Source organism: Thermobia domestica, chromosome 12, assembly GCF_964235325.1.
Source record: "Thermobia domestica chromosome 12, izTheDome1.hap1.1, whole genome shotgun sequence".
Classification (NCBI taxonomy): domain Eukaryota; kingdom Metazoa; phylum Arthropoda; class Insecta; order Zygentoma; family Lepismatidae; genus Thermobia; species Thermobia domestica.
The window spans coordinates 142075678-142090442 of record NC_137465.1 but is presented as its reverse complement, the minus strand read 5'-3'; the positions used below and the strand labels follow the sequence as shown (position 1 = coordinate 142090442).

General features: G+C 38.9%; 1 protein-coding gene across 1 annotated transcript in view; it reads left to right on the top strand.

The window, feature by feature from the left end:
- The first annotated feature begins 764 nt into the window (after positions 1 to 764).
- The window catches only part of LOC145666696 (sodium-coupled monocarboxylate transporter 1-like), a 167071-nt gene continuing 153070 nt past the window's right edge, over positions 765 to 14765 (top strand). The window contains exon 1 of the mRNA XM_081734191.1: positions 765 to 1026. Coding sequence (XP_081590317.1) covers positions 828 to 1026 — 199 coding nt within the window. The 5' untranslated portion in view covers positions 765 to 827. The remainder of the gene's footprint in view (positions 1027 to 14765) is intronic.

Genomic DNA, 14765 nt, shown 5'->3' with positions numbered 1-14765 from the left:
GTTTATTTTCTCCTAATGCAGAAGTCTGCGAACTTGTATGCATTACGATTGTAGGCCTAATAATTTTAATAATGATAAGTGTTTCAGCTGATCCCCAGAAGTCTGAAATGTATAGAATATTTTCTAAAACGTCTCCCGTCGTGCGTAGCATACAGTTCCAGTCAATTTTGCTATTTCATTAACATTCAGTTTGACACGCTTGGGAGTCAAATGGTGCAAATATGTAAATGAGTGAATTCGTTATGATTCGAGACTTTTGAGATACCCTATTGAATAAGTTAAATGGAATCGTGAACAACTTTTTAAAAAGTGATAATAACCCAATATTCATAAACTCGATATCATATGGCATTAGTCGTATGCTTGTCAACCTATTATGTAGACATGGTGCGTATCAGGTGATAGATTCATAAATATTTGTCCCATTCTGGCACCTTCCCTCATACTCTGTTCATTGTGTTTTATCTCTACGATTGCGTAGATGACGACGTAAGAAGTGATGAAGCTTCGTTAGGGAGTGTGGTAGATTTCCATCTTGTTTTTCGCTCACTTCTATTACGTACAATAACCTTTTGCATCATGAATCACAAATACAACGTCAAGATAACACTGTCAACTTTCAGAAACTGCGAAAATTTTAATCAGGGTATTATAAGGACAAATTTACCATAAATAGAAGACTGTCACAAACAGCAGAATCCACACACACACACACACAAACAGTTTCTTATTTTTCTACCATTGTGTTCCTTGTTGAAGAACTCATTTTTAATTTTTATCTTATAGTGGTTAGTGTAATGATTTCCATTTAACTATATCGGGCAAACATGAATTGGTCTCTTTCGATTGTGGATTATGTTATCTTCAGTCTTATTGTTGTTGTTCTCATTGGCTTCACCATCTACACTGCGTTGGTCAAGAAAGATAAAAGTAAAGATGAATATTTATTGGCAGGCAGATACTTGTCTCCAATCGCTTTTATTGGTTCTGTATGTAACCAGTATCTGAAAGCTGCAATGGTTCTTGGTAAGTAACAGTGTTAATTTACATAAGAAAGATAAACACTTAGTATAATTTAAGTACCTTGGAAAAAATTCTGTTGCATATTTACCTAGAGAAAGAGAGAAAAGAAATGTAAGTCTAGTTTGAACTGTTTGTCCAAAGTTTTTATTATTATTGTTATTTTAAAGATTCCCGAAGTATCTTGCATTTTCGGTACGAATTTGGTAAGAAATTAATCGATTTTGACAGAATAAGTAAAATAAGCAAATATTTTACTTCTTAAGCTTCTACCAATCACCTCCTCTGCTTAAGGTAGAAACTTGTAAGAAAAATTACGAAAAGTAAGAAATACAGAAATGCCTCATAACAAATTAGGAAGTTAACTGTCAGAACGTCAAGATGAGGCAATTTTTGTTTCATGTACACTCATAAAATTAATAGGTTTCTAATGAACACCTTGATGAGATAGCAATATCATATCTGCAAAGATTGGCAACGGTGTAGCGGCTCTTGTTATCCTGACATAACTAATGGGTGTAACGAAATTATGTAGGTTTCATTTGGGTTTATTCTTGAATATATTAAAGTGGAATTGATATTTGTACAATTCATTCACAAAGTGACAAATTCTCGAGCTCAGAAGGTAATGAGAAAAATTGGAATATAAGTTCTACCAAAAGTATACACTTCAAATTAGCGCTAGCTTGCTTGTGAGCCCACAATGGTCCAATAAGTGCCTCTGTAGCATACTGGTTTAACAATCGGATTTGAATTTACATGTCCGGGTTCGAAACTAGGCTGTGCTACTTTCTTTTATTTTGACACCATTACAAAAGAATTTAGAAGGAATTCGTATTCCTGAAAGCTGAACCTTGAACGTTCACTCTGAAAAGCAGGGCTATCACGGATGTAGACAGTGATGTAATGCTAATTTTTTAGGTGGGTATACGCTCCATCCCTTGTCACATACACATACACACACACACACACACACACACACATATATACATATACATACATACATATATATATATATATATATACATACACACACATATATATATATATATATATATATATATATATATATATATATATATATATATATATATATATATATATATCGGATGTTTCAATACTATTAGCCTTTGCACTATTAAGATTTCAAGTTCAAAGTTCATAAGAAAATTATATCCTTTATCCTTGCTTATAGGCAACTCACACTGGCTCTCTGCGCGTATCGGTTGCATAACAAGCAGGATATTATATGAAGTAACAAGAAAAGTCTGAGTGGAGAGCTGTTTTCAAGAACAGTTACTGAACCACTTAACATATCAACCAGAGACTAAGAAAAAGATTACCTATAATGTTATAGATTAATTTAAGACCTTATTTAGCTCTCTGCGTTAAGTAGGTCAGGCTGTAGAAGTGGTTAAACTTGCATGACTTATAACTGTACGAATAAAAAAATGACTTGTACCAATGTTGTTTCCGCCACCCTGCTCATTCCTTTGGTCCTATCTATCACTATGACACTTTCAAAGCGTGTATTTAATGTACACAGAAATACACATATCTCGTTTGAGTTAAAATGTTGAGTACATTTGGAGTAATTTAAGATTGAGATTTTGAATTGTAACATTGTAAATCGGTCGCGAGCCACAGCCTACTGGCTGCTCTGATAATTAGGGCCATAACCAAGAAGAGATTAATCGCCCTCAATCTGTAGTTTGTCCGTCCTGCAGATTACAGTCTCTCTCTTTCTTTCTCTCCCAAATTGTGTTGAGTTGTTCTTTTGCTCGAAGAGTGAATTTAGCTCTCTTCTGTCGGATCATAGCTGCATTAAAATAGAAAAGGTTTAATTTTGGTTTCGTTGGCGCATGATCGTTTTAGAATTGATAGGTTGAGTGACCCAGTAGCCTAAGTGTCAACAGCAATAATGTCGAAATTAGTATCCGTGCTAATACTAATATCTGCCTTATTGCTGTTGGTACTTAGGCTACTGTGTCACTCAATTATTCAATTAAAACAATGACAGCTATGTCCCAATGAGCAAATAATTAATGACTTGAAGCGTTAATAGCTAAGTATAAAGAATAGACAAATGAACAATACAATAATACGAAGACAAGCTGTTTTCATGAACTACCACACCTAGAACTTAGAATTTTAGATGTCTTAGTGGAGTGGATTAGAGGAAAAATTCATAAGAATCATGCATATTGTGATAAGAACATAAAATTTTGCACATAGTCTACTAATATAGTAACAAATAAATTCTGACGTAGACCCCAAAAATCCGACGCCAATTTCCTGGAATTCCAGGCGCTGGAACATCTGGAGCACTGGAGAAGGATATGTTATCGCTGGAATAGCTATGTGAAAACGGCTTGACCTACAGAGTCAAAGTAAGACTCAAATGCAAGAGAAATAACAATCCTTTAATATAAATTCTATATTGTCTTAATTAAACATCATCCAGGGCCGCACGAGGGGCCCAAAGTTCATTAAAAAACAAAAAAAAACCTATGGCGTTTGTTTATGGTTTTATCCATCTAGAAGCTTTGGTTTAACATATATCGCAATGACACTCTTGTAAGTCGTTTAGCAAAACCTTAAGCTTTACGTTGATATCCATTTAATGTATATGAGATCAATAGTCTCGGAGCTATGTGCATTTAAAGTGATGCGCTACACCACTGGTTTGCGTTCATGTTAGTATTGAATAAACGCCTGCAGCCATCACACTTTACTTTATCATTTTGTGGGCAAAAGATGAATGCAAAAGTGACCAACCCAGTGGTTGTATTTGACATCGAAGGAAGCATGACAAAGGCATGTAAGTGTTTCCTGCCAGTATACAGTTTCAAATGTTTAGGCAGCAGTGAGAAATTAAGCGCGGCTACGTAGATGTTTGTAGATAATTGCAGTGGCTGGCTACAGTGCCTCCCAGCTGAAAATATGGTTGTAATGATAGCAACTTTGCGCCGTAACTGAAGAAATCTATTTATATTTGACAAACGAGTTGTTGTCTTGAAAAATCAAATTATATTTTATCATCAAGAAAGCCTTTTAATATTACATATGGGTGAAAGAAGCTTGAAGGTGGAACTTTAAATAACCAGCCGGTCTTTCTGCTGTTCATTGGGATGTATGCTGATATTGAGGTAATGTTGATAAAGTTTTTGTTTAACACAAACAGAGTTGAGAGAAGATTTATATATCACAAGAATCTTTCTTGTTTAAGCTACCAGAATATATAAAAATTCCTACTCAACTACTGAGTAACTTTCTCGCAATCTGTATGAGAAAGTGCGTTACCAGCGTGGTATACAAATGTCCCCTGGATGACTTCACTGAAATCCAATGTGCCCGTTTTGACCATAAATCCTGATGAACTGCCTGAGCAAAGTACGCTATTGTCAAGCAAGTGGCTGGAACACATCCAAGCAGTTGCAACAGAAAGTCCTGGAAATACACCAAACATGACACGGACAGCTTTTTATACTTGTGAGTATCGTGGTAAGGTTCCATCTAAAAGTCAGTGTGTTTTACTTCCGTTACTTCCAGATTCCATAAATTCCAGAGAAGACTTAATTATAGTTATGACGGGCCCTTTGCATATCGAGATGGCGTCTCTGGAAATGTTGGGCACGTGGTTAACTGGAAGTGGATGGACGGATCTTTTGGTTGAGGCAGACGTAACAACTTCTGGAAAGGCCGATCAATGTCTGCATGGTTCTCACGTTAAGCGAGCTAGATATGTTCACGAGGTAACATCAGCAGCATTGTACATTATACTAAGGAAAGCGTACGTAGAGTGTGTGGTTTCTGGTTCTGATAAACATCTATCATTTGAAGAATGAATTGATATTCGACAAAGTGAATCGGTTCAGTTTAAATACTGGTACACAGTATTACAGTTGGAATTGCTGCTCTTAAACTTCCTACACAGTGTGCGAATAGCAGATTTTGAACAGTATGTAAGCTCACTATCTCAAATGTGCCCTTGGAAGTTCGCTCTTGACCATACTCACTACGCGAGATGGATGTCAGTGTTTGTTAAATCTTTACAGGAACTTAGGATTAGACATCCTGCCATTTATGAGGAATTTGTCCGTGGAGCTTTTGTGGGTTCCAAAACAAGTCGACTACATTCTTGTATGGGACATGATCAAATGCACGAACAGTGCAACAAGACGGTGAAATCTGAAGGTGGTGAAATTGGAATTCTCGACAACTCAAGTGCGTTGCTAAAATGGATGGTGTCCGGACCTGTAATTGCCAACCTTGTATCGAGTTTTGAGGAAGAGTGTGGATTGATCTCGGATAATGATGAACTCAGAATACGCCATAAAGAATCATTTGGTGCTAATATGCGATTTAAAATGATGTCACAGAACTGGTACATGTGTTCTCAGAGAATGGCAACAATCCTTTTATTCAAGAAGGTAATGAACGTTTTGGTGTTGCGACTAATTCTATAATGCCCGATGATTCAGTTAAGTCGGTATACATTGCTGAAACTCTTGGAAGAGATCAGTATAACAGTTTTAAACAGGAACGGTTGCAGCTGTGCAGTAAATCGCTGTTTGAACCAATTAAACGAAACAATCTTGCTCTTTGTCGCAAGACAATGAAAAAACTATGAACACCGTAAGCTATCCATATTAAAAATGACTGTGCTCTCTTCAGCCGTCTCTTCATAGCATGTCAGAGTCGACAGGGAGATCTATCCGACTTTTTTGCTCATGAAAATCTGGATATCCTCCGTCAATTTCTGAAGATGGATTCATACGCAAAGAAACTAAATCAGATGTAGTTAAATGTTTGAAAAATACGGCGATACCCAATTTACCCCTCCACCTGCTACATGTATGATATTGGACGGCTCTGCTATCATCCATATGTTGAAACCATCACCATCACAAACATTCCATGATTACTTGCAGATGAAAGTACATTCTTATACAGTATTTCATCCATTCTATCAGAGAAGAGCAGAGTAGATCTGGTGTTTGATCGTTATTTGCAAGATAGCTTAAAAAGTGAAGAGAGACAGAAACGAGGGTCAGCATCACGAGTTCGTGTTACAAACTCTACTCCTATCCCGAAAAATTGGAATCTGTTTTTGCAGAATGAAGAGAACAAAACAAGTCTTTTTCACTTAATTGCAGAATCTATGAACGAGGCTAAAATACCCAATGAGAAAACTGTTATTTGCACTAAAGGCATTGACATATGGGGTACATTTGACGTAAATATACCCGGTCCACTAGCACCGTGCACGCATGAAGAGGCCTATACGAGGTTGCTTCTGCATGCCAAACATACCAGTAAAGCAGGCCATAAGTCCATTATCATCAAAACGGTAGATTCAGATGTAGTTGTCCTGGCTTTGCATGCTTTCCCCAAACTATTACTGTCCCACCTGTTAGTTGAATATGGTGTTGGTAAGCATAAACCTTTTTTTCCTATTCACCAGTACGCGGAGAAACTAGGGACAGAAATCTGTGACGGCATCCTGTTTTGGCACGCATTCACCGGATGCGATACTGTATCTGCCTTTGCAGGTTGGGGAAAGAAAACAGCTTGGGAAGCGTGGCGGACAAATCTAGGAATTACTGCTGTATTTGTAGAACTTTCACATGCGCCTTTAAAATTAGACGATACTACATTCATGAAATTGCAAGGTTTCACCGTGTACCTATATGATCGAACCAGCAATCTGCAAAATGTAAACGACTGTCGTCGAATGCTTGTAACTAAAAAATGTCGTCAGTTGGAAAGCGTACCTCTCACTGAGGCTGTACTTCTTCAACGTGTGAAAAGAGCCATTTTGCAAGGAGGATATATTTGGTCACAGTGGTCTGCACTACAACCTAATTTGCCAGATCCTGAACAGTGGGGCTGGAAAAGAAGTGATTCAGGGTATACACCTTTATAGTCTGTGCTACCAGAACTTTCCAAGCACTGCCAAGAACTTGTTCGTTGCGGATGCAAATCTCTGTGCACTAACATGTGTAAATGTGCTGGCCTTTTCCTTCCATGCACAGCCTTGTGTGCCTGTGATGGCATGTGTAAGTGACTATAAACTGATGCAATTGCTACAGCAAGAAACTGTGGTTTACTTAATTTAGACTTTATTACTATTTATGTAACTTTTCTTCATGAAGTGGCCAAATAAAAATCACAAAGAAAAAGTACGCCATAGGTTTTTTGTTTTTGTTTTTTAATGAATTTTGGGCCCCTCGTGCGGCCCTGGATAATGTGCAATTAAGACAATATAGAATTTAAATTAAAGGCTTGTTATTTCTCTTGCATTTGATTCTTACTTTGGCTCTTTAGGCCAAGCCGTTTTCAAGTAATGGCTATTCCAGCGATAACATACCGTTCTCCAGTGCTCCAGATGTTCCAGCGCCTGGAATTACAGGAAATTGTCGTCAGATTTTTGGGGTCTACGTCAAAATTTATTTGTTACTATGTTAGAAGGCTCTGTGTAAAATTTTATGTTCTTATCACAATATGCATGATTCTATCATTATGCTACCCCACTATCTGGGAAAAGCAGAAATAAACTTAGGTTATGCCACTGTCATAAGTTCAAATCTAGTCTTTGTTGCGATCTTCAGACACGAAGCTTTCTTTCGCTTTATATGCTAATTTCAAGACAAATTTAAACCGAATTAGGCATATGACACCTGCGGTGGCGTTATGATCGAATATTTTTCTTGTTTGCAACTTGGTCCGATATTTTTTTTTCAAGTAAACATTTAGTTTTTTTTTATCAGAAGCTATGCAAAAGAACCGCTTCGACCAAACAACAAATAGTCACCTTGGAGAACATTTTTAAAGCCAATTTATGGTTGAATTAAGCCCGGATACCAGCGCCGAAGTTAGAGTCGGGTACTATCGGAATACCCATCTAAAACTTTAATCCAATAATTCGATTCGAGGTTTGGGTTTCCCGTCAGGAGCGATTTTAAAAAATCACAAACGACAATCTTTCTGAGAGAAGTAGCTCAAGTGGTAGAGCGTGGCTTTTTATTCGATAGGCCGTGGGTTCGATTCCCGCTGCCAACCATCCTGACTGGGGTTTTCCTAGTCCTACCAGGCAAATGCCGGGATAGTACCTACTAAACAGGTCCTGGCCGATACCTTCCCAAATCCTTTTTATTATTGTTGTTGTTGTTAGATATGCAGTATAAAATGGCCTCTGAGCTATATCTGGTGATTGTTAAACAAATAAAATAAATACGCACCCTGGAAAAAAGGAAAATAGATAAAGACAAAAAATGCTCTCCTCCTAAAAGTATTTTTCAAAAGAAATAAAAGTTGTAAACTAAGTTTTTTTTCTTCATTAAAACCGAGGAAGCAAATAAGAAAACCCGCAAGTCTAGCTCTTGTAGTTAGATTATAATGTTCGTGGTCAGACATTTTCTCAGATATTGAAAGGTGTTTCGAGTATACTGTCAGACAAAAGGACTTGAAAAGGATGCTGCCTGGACTTATATGCTCATGTACTATTCCAGCATTCACTTAATCTGTCAAAAGCTTGGAAATACCAGTAAGGATGGATGGCTATTTAGCTAATTTTCTAACGTCTTCTTGGACATCTTGCAAATTGCGAAGAAACTCTTAATTCGTCAACCCCCAAAGAAAGTTTAAACATATTTGGGATTTCCACTTTTTGAGGTAAATTTTAGACTTTCACTGAAACAGTTACTGCTTCCTTACTATTTATCGTCGGATCATGGTTCATACCTTGTTTTTCTCAGAATAGTGCACAATCCTTTCCAACGGCACTACTCGCTTGTCCGTATTATTCACCAGAAACGAGAAAAGCGGGGAAAATCGGGAGTTTTTTTCGATTTTTTTCAAGATTTTTGCACCGATTTATATATATTCAAAAAAATTACATCGTCATTACTACTTGGCCTAGCATCATGGCCATTTTCTTCGTATTACACGCCTTTTCAAAAGGCACCATCACATGTCCGTATCGTACACCTGAACCGGAAAGTTCAGGAAAAACCGGATTTTTTTGAAAAGTCGCCCCTCTCGGAACATTTCGCCCCTGTGGCCCGGCCTATGTTCACGTAGGGATCTAAAAATCTCTTGAAAAATACGTTGTTATGTACACAACCCAGACAACACGTACGTGTACGACACATGTGCCCTATCCATGGATAAGCCGTACATGTGCATATGTGCATTTGTGTGGATGATGAACACATACATAACCCGTGCATAAGCCGTACACGTGAATTTGCGTGGATGAAGCACACATACATAACTCGTTTATGTGCACATGTGCATTTAAGAGGGTTATGCACATGTACATAACCAGTGACTAAGTCGTGCGTGTGCACATGTGCATTTGCACGGATAAAGCACACATTTATATAACCCGTGCATAAACCGTTACGTGCACATATGCATTTGCGTGGATGAAGCACACATTTATATAACCCGTGTTTAAGCCGTTATGTACACATGAGCATTTACATGGATGCAGCGCACGTACATAACCCGTGCTTAAGCCGTTTTGTGCACATGTGCATTTGCATAGATGAAGCACACATTGATATAACCCGTGCTTAAGCCGTTATGTACACATGTGCATTTGCGTGGATGCAGCGCACGTACATAACCAATACTTGAGCCGTGCATGTACATATGTGCATTTGCGTAGATGAAGCACATTTAAATTACCGGTGATAAGCCGTTGTGTGCACATGTGCATTTGCACGGCTACTGCACGTGTGTATGAGACGTCCATAATACCGTGCAAGTATATACTTTTACTTTCATTCTTTTACTCTCATTCTAATCAACAATACAAAGTAACCTCCATTTTTGGTAGGTGTCGTTTTTCCTTCAGACGGTGTTATAGAGAATTTTCGACGAATGATAGCGGAATGATTGTAAAAACTCCATAGCGTCCTCTGAGCTAAGATACAAGATCAACAGGTGGAAGCACTGTACCGTTGTAACTACTGTCAGACAGTTCATAGGTTTACAAAATTTATTTTCGTGACCGATTACAGCATAATATGTTGCGTTATTTGTTGCTTGGCAAACATGTCAAAGATACTACTTAAAGCTTTGCTCGTTGCAAATAATAAACTCCAAAAGTAAAATTCTCACTAACAATTATTAGTTACTTGTGAAATACTTTGAAGGTGATGTCTTTGGTGCTCACACTGAATCAAGAGGCCTAACCTCTCTTATGTGAGTTAATGTGCGAGTGAGGATCAAGTGTTGCAATACGCATTTGTGAGCAAAGCACACGTACTGCATTTAGAGGGTCGACGAAAGTCTTCACTTTCGGAGTGCAGCTTGCTTTTTGAACCTCATCTTATCATTCTTTCATTCATCTTCATCTTCATTTGGGCTTCGGCCCTAGACTACTTACCTACGATGGCGGACTCGGGCAACACAACTGGACAGACGAATCTTGGCAGACATTCTGGCTTACCATCTTTATCTCCTTCAATTCCCAGCACTTCAGTAGCACAACCATCCACTCGCACTCGGCATTTTTCTTGGGGCCATGAACCGATCAGTGCATCTAGAGATAGACATCCATCAAGCAAATCTACGCAATCCGCGAAACGCATCCGGTCTCGCTCACCAATAACATCCATGGATATCGAGGTTGAACGACAAAATTCTGGTGTATCTTCTGCAGTTTCATCAAATCACGCTTCTCTTTTCCATTTCATACTTACTGATTATGACACTAAGTACACAAACCCTAAAATGATATTTCTACAAATTGCTAAGTATGTTCCTCGGGTTCGAGATACCCTAGTACAAATCGTTAAAACCAAAAATGGCTACATCTTAAAATCTAATGATCCAAATTTTGGAATTACAATCCGTAATAAAGCTTCTTATGAAATTTTTGGTAAGAACGCGAAACTCACTAAACTCACGGATAAGCGACCGAAACAACAGCCACCTCCTAGAAAACCTCCGTTTCTGTCGGTAGTCATAAGGGGTGTCTCTCCTGATCTAACTGACGCCGAAATTCAAGAGGAATTAGCACAAGAAGGCATTTCAGTGGACAAATGTATTTGCATTCGCAATAATACTGGTCCTACATATATGGTAAGAGTTCTATCGCAGCGGCAAGATACTATCGACTATCTTCTCAGATTTGGAGCACCTATCTATAAGAAAATTCATCGCGTCGAACCATCTAAAACTCAGGGTCCGCTACCAATCCGGTGCGAAAAGTGTCAGCTGTACAACGACCACACTACGGGCAATTATCGTAATCAACCTAAATGTGGTTACTGCTCCGGCCTTCATGAAACCAAAACTTGCCCCAACTTAAAAGGACCACCTAAATGCAATACATGTGGCAGTGGGCTTCACCCCACTTATAGCTATCGGTGTAAGGCTAAACCAGCACCTACGCCTGAGCATCCAGAACTTACTGTTCCATTGAAAACAGCAGACAAAACTACACCACCTACACAATCAGTATTACCCTCGCTCACAGTTGAAGATCTCATACGCTATGTTAGTCTAGTATTGCAAAACATATTTCCGTTTCAGCGAGCTCATGTCACACAACATATAATTTCTGCAGCCAAATCACTTTTTAACATTAATCTTCATGCCACTTATTCTAATAATTATGTTCATTTTCATATTTGATCGCTGGAAACCACGGTTTAAAACCATATACATCGTCTTCTTCATAATGGGGATTAGTTTTTTATTTGTCAATATTCGATCCTTTAAGCAACATAAACTATTACTTGAAACTCTGTTATTAGAGGAGCATATTAGTGCTTTTGCTCTAAATGAAACCGCCTTGAAGCCGAATGTATGTGCTCGTATTCCAGGATATCAATTACAACGCTGCGACTTTCAAGATCAAGCTGCTCGTGCCCAAGGGGGGGGGGGGGTTGCAATCGGATATTTTCCAAAATATTCAGTTCGTATATATACTCCGCAAGCTTTAGGGCATCTCCCGGAATACCTGTTAGTCACTTTATACTTTCCATCGATCATAATCAATTTCAGTACGATATACATTCGACCAGGACAACCTATACCATTAGAATATTTCCGTTACATAGCCACTAACCATCGGAATATTCTCATCATGGCGGATATTAATATTCATAGTCGTACTGATCGCGAAAAAACAGAGTTTCACGAGTACATAACTAATAATCTTCAGCTTTATCTTCATGTTCTTCCTGCACATACCAGACCTATCAGCCAGACTACACCAGATGTCATCATCACCTCTATCAATCTTCTTAATGACTGTCAGCTTGCAGTTCTAGATTCCATCGGAAGTGATCACCATCCAGTTAAATTAACATTAACTCGAGGAAAACCCCCACGTCCTATACTTACACCTCGTCGGGTTCCGAGGTATGATAAGGCGAACTGGGCTCATTTTCGGGTAGACCTGGAACATTCACTTTCTAGCATTACGCCTCCAAATACTGAAACCGAACTTACTACCTGTCTTACAGCTATTACTACGGCAATTGAAACCAGTGCCCATCAGAATATCCCGATGCAACAAGTGCATTCCCACAAACCGGCTTTACCACCGACATATCTTACGCTCATCCAGAAAGCCCGACAGCATCTTCGAGAATATTATCGAACCGGGAATGAAGCATGTCTTCATCAACATCGTCAATGGCAAAGAGCTGTTCATAACTATCTTGTCGCTTATAAACGCCGTAATTGGATCAAGACCTGTAACACTTTATCCGAGGAAGCACATCCTTCTCGCTACTGGAAGCGATTTAATCAACTTACTGGCAAGACCACCACGATAACCTACCCGTTAGTTGCAGATGACATTCCTCTGTTTTCTGACGAAGAAAAAGCCAACGCCTTTGCTACACAACTACAGACCGATTTTACGCCAACAGCTGCCTCTAAACGCTCTGAACGGAAAGATCTGTCTAGTATTCCTGCACTACAACCTTCCACAGAACATGTGATTGACCCGAAACACCCACTCACTGCACCTATTACTACCAACGAAATCCAATTGGCTCTAAAACGGAAAAGGAACACAGCACCTGGGATTGACAACATCTCTTATAGACACATCAAAGAAGCGCCATACTCATTTCTCCTGATACTGACAACAATATATAATTTCATACTTCAAACTGGATTCTATCCTTCTGAGTGGAAAATCTCTAAAATTTGTATGTTTCCAAAACCAAATAAGCCTGCCCATTCTGTTTGCTCTTTCAGACCAATCCAACTCACATCAGTATTTAGCAAGATTCTGGAAAAAATTATTGTTTCTCGACTTCATAAGTATCTTGAAACTACTATTCTACTGCCTATCCACCAAGCAGGTTTTCGGCCTCGTTTTTCCATAAATGACCAGCTTCTTCGTCTCAGCACCATAATTACAAATCAGTTTAACAAAGGGTTTCCATCATGCCTCATTCTTATGGATTTGGAAAAGGCTTTCGATAAGGTATGGCACTATGGTCTTATTACAAAACTACAGTCATTCAAACTTCCCACATGCTATCTCAGGCTTATTTACTCGTTCATTACAAATCGCATTGCATATGTCACAGTTGGTAAAGCACTCTCCTGGCCAATATTTCCGCTTACTGGAGTTCCACAGGGGTCGGCTCTAAGTCCATTATTGTATATTCTTTATGCTTCTGACATTCCAACAGTACCACGTAATGTATTTACTTTCCAATATGCAGACGACACAGCTTTTCTTGCACTTGGTAACACTATCCATCAAATCAGCGCTGTACTACAGGCAACTCTGGATAATTTCATCACTTGGTGCAAGAAATGGCATTTAACCATTAACAACGACAAAACGCAAGCACTGGTTTTCATACCCCCTCATAGACGTTCCAGAGTCTACCGTAACCCGAAACTGCTACGAATAACAGTTGATGGATACCAAATACGCACTGCCAGCACTGCTACGTACTTGGGCGTTGTTTTTGATTCCAAACTAACTTGGAGTGCACACCTGCAAAAACTCAAAACTAAGGCGACTACTCGTTTAAATCTTCTTCGTCGTCTCACGGGCACTACGTGGGGCCTCAAACCCGATGTTCTACTCCATACTTACAAGATGTTTCTCCGGCCTATTCTCACCTTTGGACATACTGCCTGGTGCAATGCCTCTGTTTCCTTCTACGAAAAACTTTGCATATTGGAGCGTCACACTATTCGTCTAGCCCACCGACTTAAACTTCCGTATCCTACGTGGCTCACGTATGAATACATCAACTTTCCGAAGATCACAGAGCATATTGCACAACTTCGTAGTCGGTACATTACATCTCGCATAGAAACGGGTCATCCACTTTTCTTGGATATTCTTCGAACGGATGCTCTCACTGATGCCGCATATCGTTACAAGCATACCCCTTTGAATATACTCATTTCATTATATGTCCGCCATGCAAACCTCACAGTAGCAGAACGTGACATCTATGCCATTTATATCATCCATGCTCATATTCCTCATGTTTTTCCATCTTAGCACAGACATCCTCACAACTAACAAGGGTTTCTCCTTGTGATCATTAGTCCCGAGTCGCCCCGGGACAGAAGATTTAACCTACATCTGTCTTACTAACTTCTTTGTGTTTGTGATGTGATGGCACTTCATCTCATATTACATCATCATTATCTTTTGTTTTGCTCACCGCCACAATTATCGCACAGTTTTGTCTTATCGCACATTTGCACTTATTTTTCAATTTATATTTCACTCT